Source organism: Calonectris borealis, chromosome 1, assembly GCF_964195595.1.
Source record: "Calonectris borealis chromosome 1, bCalBor7.hap1.2, whole genome shotgun sequence".
In the NCBI taxonomy this organism is placed as follows: domain Eukaryota; kingdom Metazoa; phylum Chordata; class Aves; order Procellariiformes; family Procellariidae; genus Calonectris; species Calonectris borealis.
In genome coordinates, this window is record NC_134312.1 from 154,865,217 (window position 1) to 154,886,990 (window position 21,774).

Genomic DNA, 21,774 nt, shown 5'->3' on the forward strand with positions numbered 1-21,774 from the left:
TGTTGCCACTTAGCTGGTGCTTCTCAGAGAGGAATAAAGAGGCCTTTGGGATCATTTGTTTGCAACAGCAAAGGAAAGAAAAAGCGCTTTTTTGCCCTTTGGTTAGTCGTCTTTGTGCAGTAGTTGAGCAGTAGTTGAGTCTTCACTTCTTTACTGAGCAAAGCCTTTTGTAAAACCATGAGCTTTGCGTTTAAGATATATATCTTGTGCAAGCTGGGACTCTTCATCAGCCATGGCCATGTCCATCTGGGGTCTTTAAATATGGAGTAATGTCCTTTGAAATGTAACTAGAACCGAGTGAAGTGTTTCTGGAGTGTGCAGAGTCTTTAGGAGAAAAGATATTGATGTGTCCTGAAGAGAAAGCAGCTCATAGTCAATGGTGTCCTTGACAGGAGCAAAAGCCAGAATTCACTGGCCTGTTAAACAGCAGAGAAAGCAATGCTTCCCCTTATGGCTTTTTAGGAGTCCAAACAGATAAATGGCTGACAATTTGTTGCAAAGATTATTACTTTCACTGAACTGAAGTTGTAACTCGGAGCTTAAGAGAAGGTGCCCAGGTAGATTGTTGACTGTCGATTTGTTAGAATATTTGAGAAAAACGCATAGGCTAAACTTCTGATACTGCGTCCAGTCCAAAATTTGTGGTAGGGTTATAATGCAAATACTCCTAAAACAGACTTCACTTTAGGAAATACTCTTCCAATTTTAGGCCTGCCCTGTGATGCTGCAGTTTTTAGAACTGGCTGTCTGCAACAACTGGCTGAAATCTTTCACTAGAGCAATTAAATGCAGCTTTTTTACTGTAGCAGTGGTAGGATGAACAGGCCATAGGATGAACCTGTTTGGAAGAGCTTTGAGATCTGTGGGGAAGAAAAGTGGGTTTATAAAATGAAATTTTGTGTATATTTTGGCTGGCTGCTAAGTAGACTAAACATGCTGCATGCATGCTTTTTAAATCCAGTGTTTGACAAGTATGTTGAACTGCTGTGGTTACTACTGCTGTTTCCAGAATACCATAAGGTTCTTAAAATGTATTAATTGCACATTAACAATCTTATGACTCTTTGTTGAGTGCTGGCCAGAGTGAGGCTATCACTATTTTACCTGTCTTCTCTTCCCAGTGTTACTGAGGAGATTAGAAAGCTATCCTCCTATCTAGTGTTGTGAAGTATGAACAATGTGTTTTAAATTGTTTATATTAATCATTATTAATTTATTATTTCATTGTCAGAATTTTTGAAAAGGTTTAGGTTCCTTTTAGAAGGAAAGACGACTTCACATGAAATGAGTGTTGTTTTAATCAAGAAATTAAGACAGTTCTGATAAATTCATGCAATAAAAATTGCATACAGTCTAATAAAATTTGACAGCCTCTAAATACTCTGGCTGACAGAGTCCTCCTGGAAGGATTTTAATGACGAGTCATATACATCTGCAATATGCCATGGAGGTCAGTGGGGACTTCCCTTAAGGTTTTCCTTGCAGAAGCTGCAGCTGCAGCATTTGACGTGTAGAGGCAAATCTTCTTAGTAACAGGATGCTGCACCTCTTGCGAAATGGGGCTGTGCATTGGGGATGTTCATGCCCTGCAGGTACAGCCACAGTTTCAGGGAGCGACTTTGCAGCGGCAGTCTGTCTGTCTTGAGGAACTGCTGCCAGTGCACGTGCAGAGCCCTTGCTGCAGGTACCGCGTACCCACATAAAGCTACATTGTTTTGTACATCATGCAAAATCAGACTTGGGGAGGGCTGGAGGGTAAGGAACTGGTGATGGGGAGCAGAGGACTAAGATGGAGCAAACGGACTCTGTTCATGCAGCACATGTGACATGGAGGCAGGAGGCAGGCAAGATCCAGCCCAGGGTGATGGTGTTACCTGCACGCGCACACAACCTCCTCCGCTGGTGATGAATCATGCTGCGGGAGGGTGTTAACGGGAAATTAGGAGTTGCATAAGACAAAACGCCAATGACATACAACAAACGTGCTCGGAGCCCACCCAGAGGAAAACTGTGCTCAGGCAATGCGAGTTCAAAACACAGCAGTCTGTCTCTGTGCTGGATTGTATGTCACCTGGGTTTCTTCTCTAGGCCCAAGCCTAGAAGTCCAGTTAATCTTCCTGTGCTTTTCTCACATTCTTTGGTGTGCATCCCAACCAAGAAGATTTTGCCTCTCCGTTTATTTAGTCTAGGCAAGGATGGCCAAGGAAGAAGCCCTCTGCTTCCCAGCACTGTGCCGTTTTAAAGCTGTTACTTTTAAATGTGTTTGTTTATGTCGACGTTCATGTTTATCAGCTAAGGGAAGGGAAAGCACCACTCATGGGCTTGCTGTAAACATTTGCAAAATGGCTTCACTGGCTTCCTGCATATCCCTCCTGAGGCGCCTCCTTTGCCTTCAGGTTTACAAAAACGCCTTGAGGAGGGTTGGGGCGCTGGACGCCTGCGTCTCCCCTGCAGGCTCGCTCTTCTGCTGCGCTCCCCGGCGTGATGGGGCCTTGCAGGGGCCAGGCAAGTACCGGTTATAAAAGGGAAGACTTAGCGATGGCTGTGGGCAGCGTGGCAAAGAAGTGACCTCTTCATCAGGACGACGATGGAGATGGCGCTGAGAGGAGGAGCAGCCCTCGTGGGGTGAGGAGCAGCACCTGCCTGGTGTGATGGGGGAATCGTGGAAGGGACCCGCAACTCCGCAGCCGCAGGGATGCTCCTGGGGCCTTCCTGGCCCACCTGGGCGCGCGGGGTGGTTACCACCTCTGTGCCTGCGCTGCCATGATGGCTGTAACGCTGGGTGCCGGAACGGCAGCTGCGCATTCATGTCCTGCTAACCACTGTGGTAAATGAAACTGTAAGCGAGGAAGCAGGGTGGTTACGTGGCCATTAAGAGGGATAATTTGCTTCTCCACCTTTTGAGAAATTGTCCCGCAGCAAAGGAGCTTGGCCTGTGGCTGCACCGCTGCCGTTTGTCCTCCTGCTGGCAGGCCAGGCCAGGCCCAGGCTGCGGGCACGAGGGCTTGCTCCAATGGCGATGGCGGCAGCCGCCCCTTCCCGCACTCCCCAGAGCTGCTTAGAGAGGGCTGCCGTCTGTGAGAGGAGGGGAGGAGGAAGTCCTCCATGGCAGTTTCCTCCCAGACTGGTTCTGCCTCCGACCTGGGTCGGGGGAGCGCTAGGAGGTGGAGGGTGGCCGGGAGGGGCTGCATCCACTGCCGGGCTGGCTGCCTCTCCCTCGGCCTCTGCCTAGTTTTGGTGGCACTGCGTTTTGCCTGCCTGCTAGAGCCATTTTGGGGCAGGCTTTCAACTACACCGAGCACCCATACTCAGACTTATTATGGGTACCCTTGTGCTTGTGAAAATGGGGGTGTGCACTGAACACCAAAGGCACAGAGGCTGGAGAAGTTCTGAGGCATTTCTAGAAAGCAGTTCAGTCCTGCGGGTGTGGGTTTACTGAGAGGACGGCAAGGAGACTGCTGCCTGTCCTCCCAGCATCGCTGGCTACTGCTGGCAGAGGCAGCAGTTATGGGACACCATTGTAATGACACCGTTTCCGTCTTGCCAGGTTATGGCTGGATCCAGCCTTGTACCTCTAGCAGGTGCTGGAAGTGGTTGTACAGATCCATCCTGGAAGGCAGCAAGAAAAACAAACCTGTGTGATTTGTTTCAGAGACTGCAATCTCTCTGCCTCATGAATGAGAATGAAGTTTGATGTTTGGTTTCCCTTCAACTTGTATACCTAGTAACTGCTAATGCTAGTTACACTAAAAAGGTGAGTTAGAAGGCAGGGTGTTTGGATCTGCATCGTGCAGGACAAGGAGCAGTTTACTTTGTACGCTCCAGAGTAGTTGCATATGAGGTGGGTGGTAAGCTCTGCAACAGCGATAGTGGTTCTGCAACAGGTTTTCCTGTCCTCCCCTCAGATTTTTTTAAGTCAGCAAGATGGGGAATGGGAGCTTCTTACCTGTATCGCCTGGCTCCAGTTTGCCTGTTCACAAAGTAGAAGAGTAGGGTGGGGATTATTGGCAACGATTACCATAATCGAATTTAGGAAGGGTCGTGCCCTTTGAAATGTATTCCTGAAAGCGCTTGTCACTGGATGTCAGAAAGTCCTGGAGTATGCTCTAATCCTCAGCTGTCGGTGAAGTAACACCAGTGACTAACGTCAGGGGATCCTACTGGCACCTGGAATTTTTTTCACTACTTTGAAAATATAACTGAAAGTGAAGTTCTTAAATAGGAAAAGGGTACAAACTGACTGGACCGATATTCACTTAGTAAACACAGTACTCTCTGCTTGCTGGAGGCTAAGCTGTATCTGGCAGTCTGTGGAAATAGACCTGCTAGTAGATAATGCTGATGGGAGACTTTATATTTTAATGTTAGTTGGTATTCACAGACCAGTTATCTGCTTTGAGCTGTGCAGAACTGAGTGGTATAATGTGATATTCTGAAAATTTCACCAAGTAAGCAAATACCTTGATTGTTGCCAGAGCTTCCTGTAAAAGAATGTACTTAGAGGAAACAGTTGCTTTAAATGTCGTTTTTGTCCAAATATGGAACAACAGGAATAACTTTATATTTCCTGTGAACTAACTGGAGGCCCCCTGGATTTGCGTTGCCTTGTGAAGATGATGTTCACATCACCAACAGGAAAGTCATGTTCACAGAGCAGCTTTCAGGGGACTCCCATGACCCTACCTCCAGGACAGTCCCCTGGGGAATTTGGAAGAGAATGTAAAAAATGAGGTCCCAGCAACAAAACATTTCAGCTCCAGCAATCTGGTATTCTTTTGACTAAGAAGATGTGGCTCTTTTTTTTGACATCTTTTTAGTGAAGTACTTCTAACCGATGCTAATTTACAAAATAAATATTTTCTGAAATAATTAATATTAAGCATTTAAGAATGCTTATTTATTAACTAATATTCCCTTGAGTGGCTAAAATACGCTGGAGATCTCTGATAAGAATCTGTGGTCTGTCTGCAATTTTTGTATGAATATCCTGTAGGATTCTGGTAATACTAAACCCAACAACAACAAAACAACCCCTCCCCCAGCCAAACAGAAAAAACCCTGCCAAAAACTACAAACAGCCCCCCCATGTCCCAAGAGCCATAATGAATTTTTTCCGATTGTACTCTATATAGCTTTTCTTAAAATCAGTTGATTTTCTGAAAATTGTACAAGGTTTTTAAATAAAACCAGAGCTGAATTGTTGTAATTAGTTCAAATTTCATCATGCACAGTGATATTTCAGACAGTAACTTGCCATTCCTTTCAGATATTATCTATATGTTAATTTGGGACTGGCTTAAAGTTTCCCTCAGACTAAGAGGGACACTTAATTGATGTACTGACATACTAGTAACCATGAAGTGCCATGGTTTTCCACTGTGTAGGTTTGTTCCAGGAGATTTTTCATCTGGTCTAAAGCTATCCCTTAGAAGATTTATTAGAAGAACAGCTCTGCATTGACCGAGAAATGAGTGGTGACCACTTCTGCTTCTTCTGTCCTACTTGTTTGCATCAATCTACAGCCAAAGGAGGTCTGTAGGAGAATGAATATTTTAATTCTTCTTACCCATGCAAGGTTTAATGAGCCTTTGGAGATTATTGGGTTGCACTTATTTCCGTTGCTTAAACGTAGGCATTTGGTGCCATTTGAGATATTTACACAGGCCTGGTAGATATGACCCAGGACCTAGGGGAGAGCTGTTCCCACCTGGCCTGGCAGCTGGAGGCAGGTGGTATTCCCTGAACAGTCATAGTTGAAGTCTACCTGTGATTTGCTGGGAAAAAAAGAAAAAAAAAGGACGTGAAGATAAGCTGCTGACTTTTTTTTTTTTATGAGGGAGAAAAAGGACTTGGGAGAGGAGGAAAGACTGGAGCTTGCTGATGTTGTAAAATCATAAAATGTTCCCTTTTGTCTGTTATTTATCTGTCCATAGACATCTGAAATTGATGGGTTTACAAATGAAATGAGAACTGTGCTCAATTTCTGTTCTCTGCTTTAAGTCCTGAAAATGAAGGTGTGGCAGATGTTCCTTTTCCTGAACCATTTTGAGGGCTGAAGCTCAAATCGTCAGTCCAAGACAACTGGCTTTGTATCAATTGCTGTAAGGGACAGACTTCCCATTCTTCAGGCATTTGACCAAGGCCAGCCTTTTAGCACAGACATCGCCAAGCAGCAGCAGTTACCCTTGTCCCAGCAGAGGTTATGGGAGTGACCGAGGGTGAGGGACAGTGCACCAAGTTGCTCCCTTCTCCTTTCTGACCCTCGGGAAGCTGGCAGCCCCGCTGAAGCCTGTCTGTGCACAGCTAGCCTGCCGGTGCTTCCCGCAGTACTTGTGCGAGTGCTTGTGCCGAGGTTTCCATTCTAATTACCAATTAATACTACTTGTCATAAAAAGTGATAGTTTCTATGATTCACTTCAAGCTAGCCTTAGTAGTTTATTCATTTTGAAGTGATATTTTCTGTTTAGGCACTTCACTTAAACTGATCATGTTTTTGGATGAGAATAGTGATGATGCACCCCTCTACGTTGCTTTAGTTCAAATTTCAATTTGAATTAAATTCCAATTCAAGTTCAAATACCAATTCAAACACTAAGGAGACAGAGTATAACCTTTAAAAATTATTAGCTGGCATTTTGGTCAGAAATGGGTGATTTTGTCAGCAAGTTAGTGGTTTGATGGAATATTTGACTTCAGAATTGCCAAAATAAATATTTAAACCATACTGTATGAACAAAATAGTCAAAGATAAAGTATTAAGAATAATAAAATTATTAAGAAAAAAACAATTTCAGAGACATTTTTCAGGTATGTTTAAATAGTACAGTTTGACTTTTCTGATTGTTCTTCATTTGTTACGAGCAAAGGAAATAAAAACCCGGACTCACAAAGGAGTTGCTTTTTCCTCATGGCTACTTCCTTGAATTTTACAGATGCCCCTGTTCAGTGCAGTGAGGGGCTTTGAATCCACTCTTCAGCTCGTGGATGAGTACCCATTTACCAGCCCATGCTTGGGAGATCTGCTGTCACTTGGGTAGTGCAGTTCCATGCCCAGCTCCCCAGCTCTTGTGGAGGCAGGATCAGAGTGAGTGGAAATGCCTTTATACTCTAGTGCTTTGGACTGTCATTAAGGAGGGAAGATGCTCAGGTTCCCATCTCTGATCTAATAAGATTTCAGTGTGCCATGTGAAATGAAATTATTTCAGTGGGAGAGAGGAGGTCAGTCTTGCCTTTGAAGTGCTCCACAGCACAGCGGGTTTCCTCCTCTTCTAAGAGCGTAAGCTCACACCCTCTGAGGCAGAAGATAGCATATGGTAGAATAACTCTAAGTCTGGGTCAAACACTTAATGCAAAGCTGTGCTTTGAAGGAGAGTGGCTTTCAGGTTTTGTGGTGGTTTTTTTTTTTAATTATGGTAAGGAAGAATGATGTACTTACGCTGAGCAATCAATTTGCTTTGCCAACATTTTTACAAATATGTTTTAAAACCCTAATTTAGGCAGGACAAATTTAATTTTCCCCCACACAGTTCTGTCAACCAGTATATCAATACATGACTTAACCTTTCAAAAGTAATGTTTCAAAAGGTACCTGTAGCTAATACGTGTGTTAATACTAATCCATACCTTGTTACTGTTGTCTAAGCAGAACTAGAAGTTTGTGAGTCTGTCATTTGTGAGTTTTTTAATAGATGAGAGTTCTTATTTCTTGCAAATCACAATTTTTATCCTTTTGTTTAAATACAGTATGGTCAGATATAGAAACAATGAAGCTTTCCATCCTCGTATGTTTATTTAAGAAAAAAAGAGGATTTTATACTGTTCAAGTGTAGCCATCTGTTTCCATAATCTAAAGTAAATCTAATATTACGAAGGCAAATAACTAAATTTTGCTAACTTACTAAGACAGTGTGAATTTTTTTGTTATCCTCTTCATTCTAGCTAAGTGTAAATCAGAAGTTTTAAAAACATTATCTTTTTTAAAGTTGTTAATGGACTGCAAAATCAGTCAAAAATATTGAGGTTAACTGGACTATAGCAGTGATTTCCTCTAATGGTACTTTACATACAAAAAAGCAGTTCAGCTAATTCAATACAGTTATATCTAAAGACAAGAATAGTAATACAGCCAGGGAGCTATTTTGACATTCTGAAGAGAGAAGAAAACATGAGAGGAATGTGAGATAAGTGTCCTGCAGTTGGCATCACCTCCCTATTCCTGTATTTGGTGGGATGTGAAACTGAAGACATCTATTGATCCAGCTCTCTTATCAGCTACATGAATTGTAATATGTGTGCATAGGTGGAAGTGCAGTGTCTGCTGCATAGGGGTGAATCTCCCTTAGCCTTGCCCATTGTGATTAGGTTAGCGTAGGGGTAGAAGGGTGGATGGTGTGGAGGGAGGAGATTCAGACTTAAAGCTGTCACTGTCAAACAGCCATCCCCATCCCATTGGCATAGCCATTGCTGGTGTTTGAACTTGGAACTTGTATTGGAATTCAGTTCCAATTGGGGTTTGAACTAAAGCAACACAGAGTGGCAAATCTTCACTGTTTCATCAGAAAACATGATCAGTTTAAATGTCATGTTTTCGTGGTTTAACCGCAGCCGACAACCAAGCACCACACAGCTGCTCGCTGACTCCGCCCTCAGTGGGATGGGGGAAGAGAATCGGAAGGGTAAAAGTCAGAAAGCTTGTGGGTTGAGATAAAGACAGTTTAATAAGGAAAGCAAAAGCTGCGCACACAAGCAAAGCGAAACAAGGAATTAATTCCCTACTTCCCATCGGCAGGCAGGTGTTCAGCCATCTCCAGGAAAGCAGGGCTCCATCATGCATAATGGTTACTTGGGAAGACAAACGCCATCACTCTGAATGTCCCCCCCTTCATTCTTCTTCCCCCAGCTTTGTATGCTGAGCATGACGTCCTATGGTATGGTATATCCCTTTGGTCAATTGGGGTCAGCTGTCCCAACTATGTCCCCTCCCAACTTCTTGTGCACCCCCAGCCTCCTCGCTGGTGGGGTGGGGTGAGAAGCAGAAAAGATCTTGGCTCTGTGTAAGCACTGCTCAGCAATAAGGAAAACATCCCTGTGTTATCAACCCCTGTTTCGGCCACAAATCCAAAACACAGCCCCATACTAGCTACTATGAAGAAAATTAACTCTACCCCAACCAAAACCAGCATATTCTCCACCCCTTATTCCATACCATTTACATCAAGCTCAGGTCCCACGCTATCGAAGACATCCTCATTAACAAACCCCCCCTTTCCATCCTTTGATATAATGCACAGATATGATTCCCTTAGTCTGGGGACCACCCTTGTAAAATGTTCAGAAATGTCCACAAAATGTCCATTGAGTTCATTTAGTCCATGACTTTGGGCTCCATCTCTTATGGTGGTCACTTGGGACAGGAGAGGTGGTGTGTTGCATGGAGTTATTGGGCACCAAAGCCAGCTCAGGTCGGGTCACTGCTGCACTTGCACTGCTTCTTGTAAGGCTTGTGCTCCATTGGTTCAGGTGGTTCCTGCTATAGTAACTCCTGTAACATGCAACTCAAATCCCGGGTTACAACAATTTAAATTTATTTCCATTACAATATCTGCCCCTGGTCCCTTTGGACCAGACCATAGGGTTTAACATTGCAATGAACTCCTCCCCCTGCCCCTGCTCGGTCTTGGACTTCTCCACAGACTGCAGTCCCTTAGGGGTGTACCTGCTCCACGTGGAGTCTTATCTATAAGCCACAGTCCCTTCAGAAGTAAACCTGCTCCAACATGGCCTTACCCATGGCTGCAGTCCCTCCAGGGGTGTACCTGCTCTGGCATGGGCTTATCCATGGCCACACGCTTTGAGGTGCTCCAGCATGACCTCATGCACGGCCACTGATGCTTCAGGGTGTACCTGCTGCAGCGTGGACTTATCCACAGATGCTTCGAGGTGTACTTTCTTCAGCGTGGACTTATCCTTAGGCCACAATCCCTTCAGAGGTATACCTGCTGCGACACAGACATAACCACGGCCACAGACGCTTCGAGATGTACCTGCTCTGGCGTGGGCTTATCCACGGCCGGAGATGCTTCGGGGTGTCCTGCTCCTGTGTGGGCTCATCAACAGGACACCGTCGCTTCAACTCGAGTTCACGCTGGAGTTCCAGCCTGTCCAGCACAGCAGCACAGAAGCAGCAGCGATGCCCTGGCCCTCTGCCAGCCCAGGCGCATGGCCACTGCTGTTATCAGAATGTTCCCAGGCACAGCACAGTAAGGCGATCAGCAGTGCAGCAGCACAGCAAGCAGCGAAAGCAAAAAGCAGCCACTAACGAGCACTAGACTCTAATACACAGTAAGGCAAGCAAGCCCCATGGCAAGCACAGGAGCCTGCCCATTAATAGCTAAACAGCAATAACAGCTATAAATTCGATCTAGCACATTCCCATCAAATCTATCATTATCTCAAACGCTTTGAGCCCCACATTGGGTGCCAAAAAGGACTGTTGTGGTTTAACCCCACCCAGCAACTAAGCAACTAAGCACCATGCAACCGCTCACTCACTCCCCCCTGGTGGGATGGGGGAGAGAATCAGAAGGGTAAAAGTGAAAAAACTCGTGGGTTGAGATAAAGACAGTTTAATAGGGAAAGCAAAAGCCGTGCACACAAGCAAAGCAAAACAATGAATTCATTCACTCCTTCCCATCAGCAGGCAGGTGTTCAGCCATCTCCAGGAAAGCAGGGCTCCGTCACGCGTAAAGGTTACTTGGGAAGACAAATGCCATCACTCTGAATGTCCCCCCCTTCCTCCTTCTTCCCCCAGCTTTATATGCTGAGCATGACAACCGGCCTGGCTGAACTGGGAGCTCTGGCTGGGACTCAGGAAAAAAAGGGGAGTTTATCACTTGTGGAAGAAGGGGCAGGCAACTCAAGAAGAGTACAGGGATCTCGTTAGGTCATGCAGAGAGGAAATCAGAAAGGCAAAAGCCCGACTAGAACTCAACCTGGCCACTGTTGTGAGAGACAACAAAAAATGCTTTTACAAGTATGATAATGACAAAAGGAGAGCCAAGGAGAATCTCCATCCTCTATTGGATGCAGGGGGGAACGTTGCCACCAAGGATGAGGATAAGGCTGAGGTACTCAACGCCTTCTTTGCCTCAGTCTTTAGTAGTCAGAGCGGTTATCGTCAGGGTACACAGCCCCCTGAGCTGGAAGACAAGGACGGCGAGCAGGATAAACCCCCCATAATTCAAGAGGAAGAAGTTAATGACCTGCTACGCCACCTGGACATTCACAAGTCTATGGGGCCAGATGGGATCCACCCAAGGGTACTGAGGGAGCTGGCGGAGGAGCTTGCCGAGCCGCTTTCCATCATTTACCAGCAGTCCTGGTTAACTGGGGAAGTCCCGGACGACTGGAGGCTTGCCAATGTGACGGCCATCTACAAGAAGGGCCGGAAGGAGGATCCGGGGAACTACAGGCCGGTCAGCCTGACCTCGGTACCAGGGAAGATCATGGAGCGGTTCGTTTTGAGGGTGCTCACGAGCCATGTCCGGGACAACCAGGGGATCAGGCCCAGCCAGCACGGGTTCATGGAAGGCAGGTCCTGCTTGACCAACCTGATCTCCTTCTATGACCGAGTGACCCACCTAGTGGATGAGGGAAAGGCTGTGGATGTGGTCTACCTGGACTTCAGTAAAGCCTTTGACACTGTCTCCCACAGCATTCTCCTAGAGAAGCTGGCGGGTCACGGCCTAGACAGGTGTACCCTTTGCTGGGTAAAAAACTGGCTGGACGGCCGAGCCCAGAGAGTTGTGGTGAACGGAGTTAAATCCAGTTGGCGACTGGTCACGAGCGGTGTTCCCCAGGGCTCAGTACTGGGGCCGGTCTTGTTCAATGTCTTTATCAACGACCTGGACGAGGGGATCGAGTGCTCCCTCAGTAAGTTTGCAGACGACACCAAGTTGGGTGGGAGTGTTGATGTGCTGGAGGGTAGGAAGGCTCTGCAGAGGGACCTGGACAGGCTGGATCGATGGGCCGAGGCCAACTGTATGAGGTTCAACAAGGCCAAGTGCCGGGTCCTGCCCTTGGGTCACAACAACCCCAGGCAACGCTACAGGCTTGGGGAAGAGTGGCTGGAAAGCTGCCCAGAGGAAAAGGACCTGGGGGTGCTGCTTGACAGTCGGCTGAACATGAGGCGGCAGTGTGCTCAGGTGGCCAAGAAGGCCAACGGCATCCTGGCCTGTATCAGAAATAGTGTGGCCAGCAGGAGTAGGGAGGTGATCGTGCCCCTGTACTTGGCACTGGGGAGGCCGCACCTCAAATCCTGTGTTCAGTTTTGGGCCCCTCACTACAAGAAGGACATGGAGGTGCTGGAGCGTGTCCAGAGGAGGGCAACGAAGCTGGTGAAGGGCCTGGAGCACAAGTCTTATGAGGAGCGGCTGAGGGAACTGGGGTTGTTTAGCCTGGAGAAGAGGAGGCTGAGGGGAGACCTCATCGCGCTCTACAACTACCTGAAGGGAGGTTGTAGCGAGGTGGGTGTTTGTCTCTTCTGCCAAGTAACTAGCGATAGGACGAGAGGAAATGGCCTCAAGTTGCGCCAAGGGAGGTTTAGATTGGACATTAGGAAAAATTTCTTTACTGAGTGGTCAGGCCTTGGAACAGGCTGCCCAGGGAAGTGGTGGAGTCACCATCCCTGGAAGTATTTAAAAGACGTGTAGATGTGGTGCTTAGGGACATGGTGTAGTGGGCATGGTGTGTTGGGTTGATGGTTGGACTCGATGATCTTAGAGGTCTTTTCCAACCTTAATGATTCTATGATTCTATGGTATGGCATATCCCTTTGGTCAGTTGGGGTCAGCTGTCCCAGCTGTGTCCCTTCCCAACTTCTTGTGCACCCCCAGCCTCCTCACTGGTGTGAGAAGCAGAAAAGGCCTTGGCTCTGTGTAAGCACTGCTCAGCAATAAGGAAAACATCCCTGTGTTATCAACACTGTTTTGGTCACAAATTCAAAACATAGTCCCATACTAGCTACTAGGAAGAAACTTAACGCTATCCCAGCCAAAACCAGCACACATATCTAAACAGAAAATGTCATTTTCTAATGAATGAATCATGAGATGAAATAATTATGACTATTTCTACTTGTTGAAGCATTTCAGCTATGAATTAGAAACATTGTGAATAGTCAGAGGATTTTGATATCTGTGCTAATCTCACCAGTCACCTGTTTACAGGATTTTCAGTCATTTGAAAGACACTGTGTTTTGGGTGGGAGGAGTGACTGTATTCCCCGGAGTAAGATTTTCAACGTGAACAGAGTTAAGTAAACAGTGAGAATTTTATTAAATTTCTACCTTACATGTGTGCTTTACAGGGTAAGGTTTGAACTCAATTGATACCTATGCAATTAGCCTAAGCTGGTAGGCAGCTCAGCAACTGAAACTTGGCAAGCAGAGTCTGAGATGATGTTGTGGGAAAGAGAACTACGTTTTGTCTTGAAAAATGCACTTCTGTAAGAGAAAGGAGCGTCCAAGAACTGATTCGGCCTTTGTATTTTTTTTGAGATTTCTGTAGCCTCCAGAAATGGTGCATGTCCAAATATGGCAGTTGTCTCCCTCCTAGGCTGCTCATCTGGCTGTTTGCATCGTTCCTGTGCGAGTTCCAAGCAATAGTCCTCAAATGCCAGGAAAGTAGCTGGACATGGAAAAACAGGGCAAAACGCAACAAAAGTGTAGCTCCGATCTGACAGATGTCTTGCAGGCTGAATTGCAGAGCAGAGTTTCTTCCATCTGCTGCAGGAACTTTTAGCAGCCTTCTCAGCTCTGTCACTCACACGGCTTTAGTACTCCTAAGGCTCGGTACGTGATTCATGGAAGTTAGAGGTCTGGTTTGGGACGCCCATTCATTAGCGGCACTTTTTTAGAACCATTTGATAGTAAATGAATCACTGTCCTTTAGGCAAATACTCAGTATGCGTGTAGCACGTTCGTATGCGCGATGTTGAAGAGACGTAATCTTTTTATAGTTTAATACTGATTTGCTAGCTTGATTCACTAAGCTTATCAGTTGCAGACAGTCTGGGAGAATGAAACAGAACGGAAATGCTTGTCAAAAAATGAAGCAATTTGTATCGCTAAAATGAGCTTCTGCTTCTGGCCTGACTGATATTTTGTGGGAGGAGTAAGATAAAATTAATGTCTTCAAATATTATATGAGAGGCTGGCCTGTGGTGCAAGGGAGCTATGGTTATCTGAAAACTGCTAGCCTACCATGCAAAATAGGTGAGGTATCACGATGCACCTGGCCAAAATCTTTGGATTAGTCTGTAATTGGGTCCTAGACAAGGGATAAAGAGCCTGCCTTTTCATCTCCCCTTCCCCCCTACCAGATTATGCTTCCTGCCCAGCACCATTCCTTCTCTGTTTTGGCACTTGGAGGACAGCAGTGATTGCTCCAAGTTCCATGCAGTTCCTGGAGAAGGCATTGTTTCAGAGAGGGTGTCTGGGAGATAGGACAAAACTATTTCTCTTCATTTGTCTCATCTCTAGTCATGTGTGGTAGGAAATAATGAACTGGATTCTGTGTGTCATGAGACTGATTTAAAATCATAAAAGTTTAGATACAAGTAATAATTTGCATAGCTTCAGCTTACTTACCTTGTGGTGGTTATCTTTATTCCTTCAGGGTGAAGTTTCCTACTTAGGACTTGAATGTGTAAGGTTCTTGAGTCATTCCTAAATGAGTGCCAGAAATGCAGTTCTCCTGGTTCACAGTTCAGAAGATACTCAACTAAATTTCTAATGCTTTCCAAGGAATGAAGAGCTATTGTTATACTCTGTCCCATTCTGTCTGTAACCTCTAGCCCTCTGTTTGATCCTCTGTATCCACTTTTCTCCCCATTTTCCCCCTTGTTCTCATACATAGACCATAATCCTTTCTGCCCATTTCAGTCTCTCCTGCTTAGTCCTCCAAGGTGTGCTTCATCTCCATTGAAAGCAAACATCCAAAACAGGTGAGATGCATCCCAGACCAGAAGTGCCCGTTTCTTGCCATTGAATAAAGGGAGACTGCAGTGACTAGTAGAGATGTTTGTACCTATGCAGGGTTAGGTGAACCCAGACCTGATTCCTGTACCTGCTATAATCATCTTGCTCTCTCTCAATTTCTGCCCCTTTGACCTCCTTAAATTGACCTTTGATCCATAAGCTGTTTCCAGTCTGGCCCTCCCATCTTCCCAGAGGATCCAGAGGAAGAAGCTCATGCTTCCTCCTAGTATATGCAGAATGTTATCACATCCCTCAGATTCAAAAATACATTTTAGTAGCTGAGGATAATGCTGTCCAGTAGGGGCTGTCATTGTTGGCCAACCTTCCATCCACCTGCAAAGGTTACAGTCAGTGATAGTAGGAGACGATGCTACTGTAAAATAAACGCAGCGTTTTGTAGGGCAGGTGGCCTGTTCTGGCATAGCAGGCTACAGCACTTGGCTGCAAATAGGACCTTATGCAGCTGTGCTCCCTGATGCTCAGTACCTTCTTACCTTCCTCGCCTTTGGTTATTCTAATCTGAGGCTTAAGAAAAAGGAAAAAATGAATAAAATGGCATCATTTTGGGGAGCACAAAAAGAGACCTGAAAGCACAAGTCTGTTCTTCTGGCCATGCTAAATTTAAGAACAAAACCCAACTGAAAAATAAGTAACAACATACTTTTTTTCTAAAACGGTGCATGTTAAATAACAGACTGAAGGAAATATGCGAGGATTAACTTGAAAACAGATGTTTGTAATGATTCGATGACGTATTTTAATTACATTCCCAGAAGCAATTAAAACAGACTTCTTCTGAGTTTAAGGGATGTATTGATAAAACTGATAACATTCTACATGATGCTGGAGGAGGAAGTATGAGCTGCAAGCCTGAGTCCTCCAGCTGTGATCTCATCAGGTCTGAAAAACTAAGGGAGGTCACACTGGGTCACTCCTTGAAATGGGAGGCCCAATGTTTTTCCAGGCATAACCATGTACCGCGAGAAGTAAACCAGATTATTCAGTGGGTGGCGCTTTTCCCTCCTGGTCAGTATTGAGTTGGCGTTGTAGCACGTGTTGGCGTTGTTTTCAGATGCAGCATGGGGTTAATAGTCATTCTAATCAGTGTTAATTTTCATCTTGCTGTGCATTTATAATATAACGTGGTACAATGCTGTAATAATGTAAGAGAAAAAATGTGAATATTTTTGCTTTATGTGAATATGGAGAAATTTCGACTTCAAACAACAAATTCAGTGGATCTACATTTAAAAAAAATGAGTCTCAACAAAAGCAACAAATTTTTCAGGAGCTGGTACTTTAGTTGTACTGGACAGCCTTTAATAATTTTATTTTCAGTATTAAACCCCCATTGTTACTTTACTTTAAAAGAAAATGTATTTACCAAGAAAAAATGTTACTGTATTATTTAACTTTCCGGAGTGATGATGTTTATTGGTCTCCTTGGAGGTTTTCCAAATTCAAAATGGATTAGGTACATTTGCTCTTATTTCCCAGAAGTACTGAGGTCCCTGTAGACTGTGGAGCCCGTAGGTGTGGAGGGACAGGTGCCCAGCATCCGTGCCAAGAGCTGGCTCTGGAGAGGTGCTGTCCCTGACTGCTTCTGGATAACGGCTTAATGGGGCTGCTGAAGGATCTCATGTGCATTGGAGGAATATTGAGTGATATAAATGTTTTGCTTGTTTTCCTCCTAGTTTGTTTCTGAGGGGCATGACAACAGTAAAAGCAATAGACTGCTGAATTACTCACCGGTTCCTTCATGACTATGAGGAGGAAAACCGGGGAGTAGCCCAGATGCACTTGGGTGCACTGAAATACTTCGGTAACACAAAGCGACTGTAAGCTTTTACCTGCACATCAGTTAATCTGACTTCTTTCTTATGTTACCCTTTCATGTTTTGCGAAAAAATGAGTGGCTCTTTATGATTATGTTATAGAAATCCCAATCTTTTGGTTGCTCTTGACTCGATCCAAATAAGCCAACTCCCAAATCTCTCAAGTCCCCATCTTAAGGTTTATGTGAACAAAGGCATGAAAGCTTTTAGTAGCATTTATTAATATTAAGCTCCCTTCCTCAAACACCTACAGCAAGATCTTCTCTCCCTTACTTCTGAGGGAAGTGGCACTTAGGAGTATTTCATGTGATGAGATCAGCTGTCAGGGCTAGCAAGGCGAGCTGCACAGTCCACCTGTGAAAACGCCCCTCTCCCAAATCCTCCCATCCACCTGCCCTCCAGAATTTTGCTTCACAGAATCCAGATAGACTTGGGAGTCTGTCAACATCTATGCTGAACTACCATTTTCTGGAGGTACAAGTTGGCTGTATTTTGATTTTATTTTATCTAGTGTAGAAACCCCATGAGGTGGTCATGTCCTAAGGAAAGCCTTTCAGAAAACAAGGATCTCTATAGTATCTACTGGAAAATAATTCAGGCTGGTTATGTTTTCATACATGTTTTCTATGGATTCTCCTGCTGCAATGAATTTCCTTTTACTGAGTGGAAGGTTTCCCGTCATAATGACAGTTACAGTTAGTCATTATAGAGGGCAAGAAAGAAAGAAGGTCACTTGAAATGTGGTAGATGTAAGAAATGGACCAGAACCCTGGAGCTGGTCATTGCCTGGCCAGTAAACATTAACAGTTGCCTCCATATCTTATACTTAACATTAGGAGCAGTTTGCTCTCTTAGAGGCTGTGGTTTGACTTGATTTCATAAAGTATGTCCAGAAGTGCTTGTTGATACAGTTTCCTGTGGTGATTATACCAATATTTAATTTCCTTTAAAAACTATCATCTTCCTATCTGACAATTGCCAATTACTGATAAAAAGATTCAGTAAATCAATATTAAGAGATCTCATGGTAAACACCCAAAGGATGTAGGCAACATTTTTTGTCTTCAGAAAAGAAACAAAAACCATATTCATTAGGTCTGTTATTTTTCTCCTTAAGTGTAGAAGGTTGTATTGGGTTTGCGTGGCAACGTTTTGGTAGCAAGGGGCTATAGGGGAGGCTTCTGTGAGAAGCTGCTAGAAGCTTCCCCTATGTCTGATGGAGCCAATGCCAGCCGGCTCCAAGATGGACCCGCCATTGGCCAAGACTGAGCCCGTCAGCAACAGTGGTAGCGCCTCTGGGGTAACATATTTAAGAAAGGGGGAGAAAAAAACTTGGGCAATTGCAGCCGGAGAGAGGAGTGAGAATATGTGAGAGAAGCAGCCCCGCAGACACCAAGGTCAATGAAGAAGAAGGGGGAGCAGGTGCTCCAGGCGCCAGAGCAGAGTTTCCCCTGCAGCCTGTGGTGAAGACCATGGTGAGGCAGGATGTTCCCCTGCAGCCCGTGGAGGTCCACGATGGAGCAGATATCCACCTGCAGTCCGTGGAGGACCCCACACCGGAGCAGGTGGATGCACCCGAAGGAGGCTGTGACCCTGTGGGAAGCCTGCGCTGGAGCAGGCAGGTCCTGTGACCCCGTGGAGAGGAGCCCACGCTGGAGCAGGTTTGCTGGCAGGACTTGTGACCCGGTGGAGGACCCACGCTGGAGCAGTCTGTTCCTGAAGGACTGCACCCCGTGGAAGGGGCCCACGCTGGAGCAGTTCATGAAGAACTGCAGCCTGTGGGAAGGGCTGATGTTGGAGAAGTTCGTGGAGGGCTGTCTCCCACGGGAGGGACCACGCTGGAGCAGGGGAAGAGTGTGAAAAGGAAGGAGCGCCAGAGACAACCCGTGATGAACTGACCACAACCCCCATTCCCCGTCCCCCTGCACCACTCGGGGGGAGGAGGTAGAGAATTCAGGAGTGAAGTTGAGCCGGGGAAGAAGGGAGGAGTGGGGGGAAGGTGTTTTAAGATTTGGTTTTATTTCTCATTATCCTACTCTGATTTGATTGGTAATAAATTAAACTAATTTCCCCAAGTCGAGTCTGTTTTGCATATGACCGTAATTGGTGAATGGTCTCCCCCTGCCCTTATCTCGACCCATGAGCTTTTCGTTATATTTTCCTTCCCCTGTCCAGCTGAGGAGGGGAGTGATAGAGCGGCTTTGGTGGGCACCTGGCGTCCAGCCAGGGTCAACCCACCACAAAGATAAATCATGAACTGGAGTTTCACCATTCCTTTCTCCTCAAATCAATGACACATATTTAAAAAGATTAAGTATTTATGTAGAATGCAAGCCATTTATTAACAAACTGATATTGAAGAGGTGCTTCTACGACTGGATTGATTTTGTTTTAAATATTCTGTTGGGCTTTGAATGTATGAATATAGAATCCTATAGGAGAATCCACTTGTTTTAAACAGATGCAGAGTATGTGTGTATTCTATAAAAATGAGTTATTTTTTAAATGGTGGCTCAAAAGACAATGATTTAGAAGTAATATAATGGTTTTCTATAGTTAAAAGCTATAGCAGGTTTTTTTCTTCTTTTAGAAAGGCATCTTTTATTGTGCTGTGACTGAGACCAGAAGTGTACATCTATATAAAGATAACAAATTATTGCGTTGGGCTTAAGCAAACGTTCCCCATGCTGACCAGCCTTGCAGTCTGGATGGTACTGCTGACATCCGTGGCTTGTTGTGGTATGTTCTGCCTGTCACCCAGTTCAGACAATTAATTCTCAATTTCTCTTTTATTTTCAGGGTTGTTCCGGTTGTGGAAAATGTGACTGCAGTGGAGTAAAAGGGCAAAAGGTAAGTCAGCTCTCTCCACTTCATTATCTTTCTTATTTAAACCACATGGTGTATAATCTACTGGGAGGCAGGTGAGCCATTGGTTTCAGTGAACACTTGCACCGCCACGGGGCATTGCCAAGGCCAGGCCGTGTGCCTTTCAGCAAGGTTTCCGAAAAGCAGCCGGCTTGGTGTCTGCAGCAGCAGAGGGCAGAAGGGCCACAGGTGGGAAACAGCCGAATGCCCTGACTGCGGGGTGAAGCCCCTAGCCCGGTGCTTAGTCATGCCCTCCCTCTTTTCCCATCGAGTGGGATGCTAACCCGTCACTCTCACCTTTCCTACACCTCACCTCCAGTCTTTTCAGTGGGTAGCAGAGGTCCTGGCTTGACATCCTGACCACCTCTGGAAGTGATGCGAGCAGGTCAGTTCAGAAATGCTCCCCTCAGCATGCTGTGCAGATTGCTCTCCAGGAAGGCTGTGATGCTTCATAAGCAACATACCCTGACCAGGGTTAGCCCTGGGAGGTAATGACCTGCAGTAGGAAGGAGGAGGTTAATAATCAACTTAAATACAGCAAAGCATTTCAGGTCAAGAAAAAAAAAATATTTAAAACTTTTTGAGAGAACCTTGCAAATGAGCTTTAAAGTTCCCATTCAGCTATCCAAACTTTCTGTGTATGAAACAGAAAAGGCACTTTAAAGGCTTCTTTTAAAGCAGTAACAGTGAAGAAAAAATATAGCATACTTAAGCATTCCATGAATTCCCCCTGTAAATTACCTGCTTTTGTAAATATTGTAGACATTCAATCACTCTCCTTATCTCTTCCAATTTTGCTGTAGAGATCTTAATCTACAGTGTGGTCTGTTCTGCATGCACATGTACTGTGTATCTACCGTTATAAATGAGTATAAGCCAAAGGTTTTATCATCCTGTGATTGCAGTGGGAACATTTTTCGAGGTAAGTTGTTTAGGTCACCCAAAGGAATGCTTAGAAGAGGTGGGGGGTTTGTTTGTTTTTTTGTTTTGGGGGGTTTGTTTTGTTTTTTCAAAATAAATACACAGCTGGTGTTCTACATTGTCTCACATGCGATAGCTACATATATACGGATGAGGGTTTTAAGAATGTTTGTTGGTGATTTCCAGAACAAGGAATGTAAATGACTTAATTGGAGACCCAAGTGAAGATCATTTTCTTTGTTACAGAACATAGACTAATTTGTGATGAAAAGTGTCGAGGTTCAAAACATCTTTTAGATGGAGTCTCCTTTTTTTAATGACCCATTAATATCTGTTTAATAAAAGTCAGCTATGTATTAAAAACAAATAAAGCAAAGGTTTTGGAAAGGTTCAGAACTCTGAATTTATTCCTTGGTGTCTTGATCTTATTTTTCAGTAACAAGTACAAATGAATCATTGTAGAACAAGAGAGATACTACGTTATAACCCTCTTGTTGAAAGCCATTAGTTTTCAGTTCATAGAGTATGCCACCATCTTGTAACTAGACTATTTTAAAAAATGATAGTTTGGAGAAATAAATTGTATTAAAGCTTATGCTTCAGTTATTTCTGGCTGCGATCTTGACTCTCTTTGCTAGAGCTCTTGCTGGCATTTTTCATTTGCATAGTCCAGAGTCTCAAAAAGTTCTCTTTGAAAGAAATAGGTGTTTGTCTTATATGCTAGAAGCCAAAACTACCTCAAATTAATATAGGTTACTTTAAAATGTAGAAAAGAGAAGAATATCATGCAAACTTGTCCAGCAAGTCAGTGTAGCCCGCACTCTTCCTAATGGGTTCCATCACAAACTTCTCTGACTTTAAACATGTGTGTAGTGAAATATTTACATACTTTTAGGCTATGTAGGAAATTTAATTATTGACATTGGAGACATTTAGTCAGGTGAATGAATAGTTATACCTAGAAAACAATATTCAAGAAAGGCACTTGAAGGCATTTTGGAATGCATTTAGAAGTAACTTGATTGAGATCAATATATATCAATGCTTGCTCGTTATGTTAACACTCTGAGGCTTTCAAATGTACTTAGGATTTTGAACAGAAAAGTGAGTTTTAT

General features: G+C 44.6%; 1 protein-coding gene across 1 annotated transcript in view; it reads left to right on the forward strand.

The window, feature by feature from the left end:
- COL4A1 (collagen type IV alpha 1 chain) overlaps window positions 1–21,774 on the forward strand; it is a 137,720-nt gene that overhangs the window by 40,921 nt on the left and 75,025 nt on the right. The window contains exon 2 of the mRNA XM_075140829.1: window positions 19,673–19,723. Coding sequence (XP_074996930.1) covers window positions 19,673–19,723 — 51 coding nt within the window. The remainder of the gene's footprint in view (window positions 1–19,672; window positions 19,724–21,774) is intronic.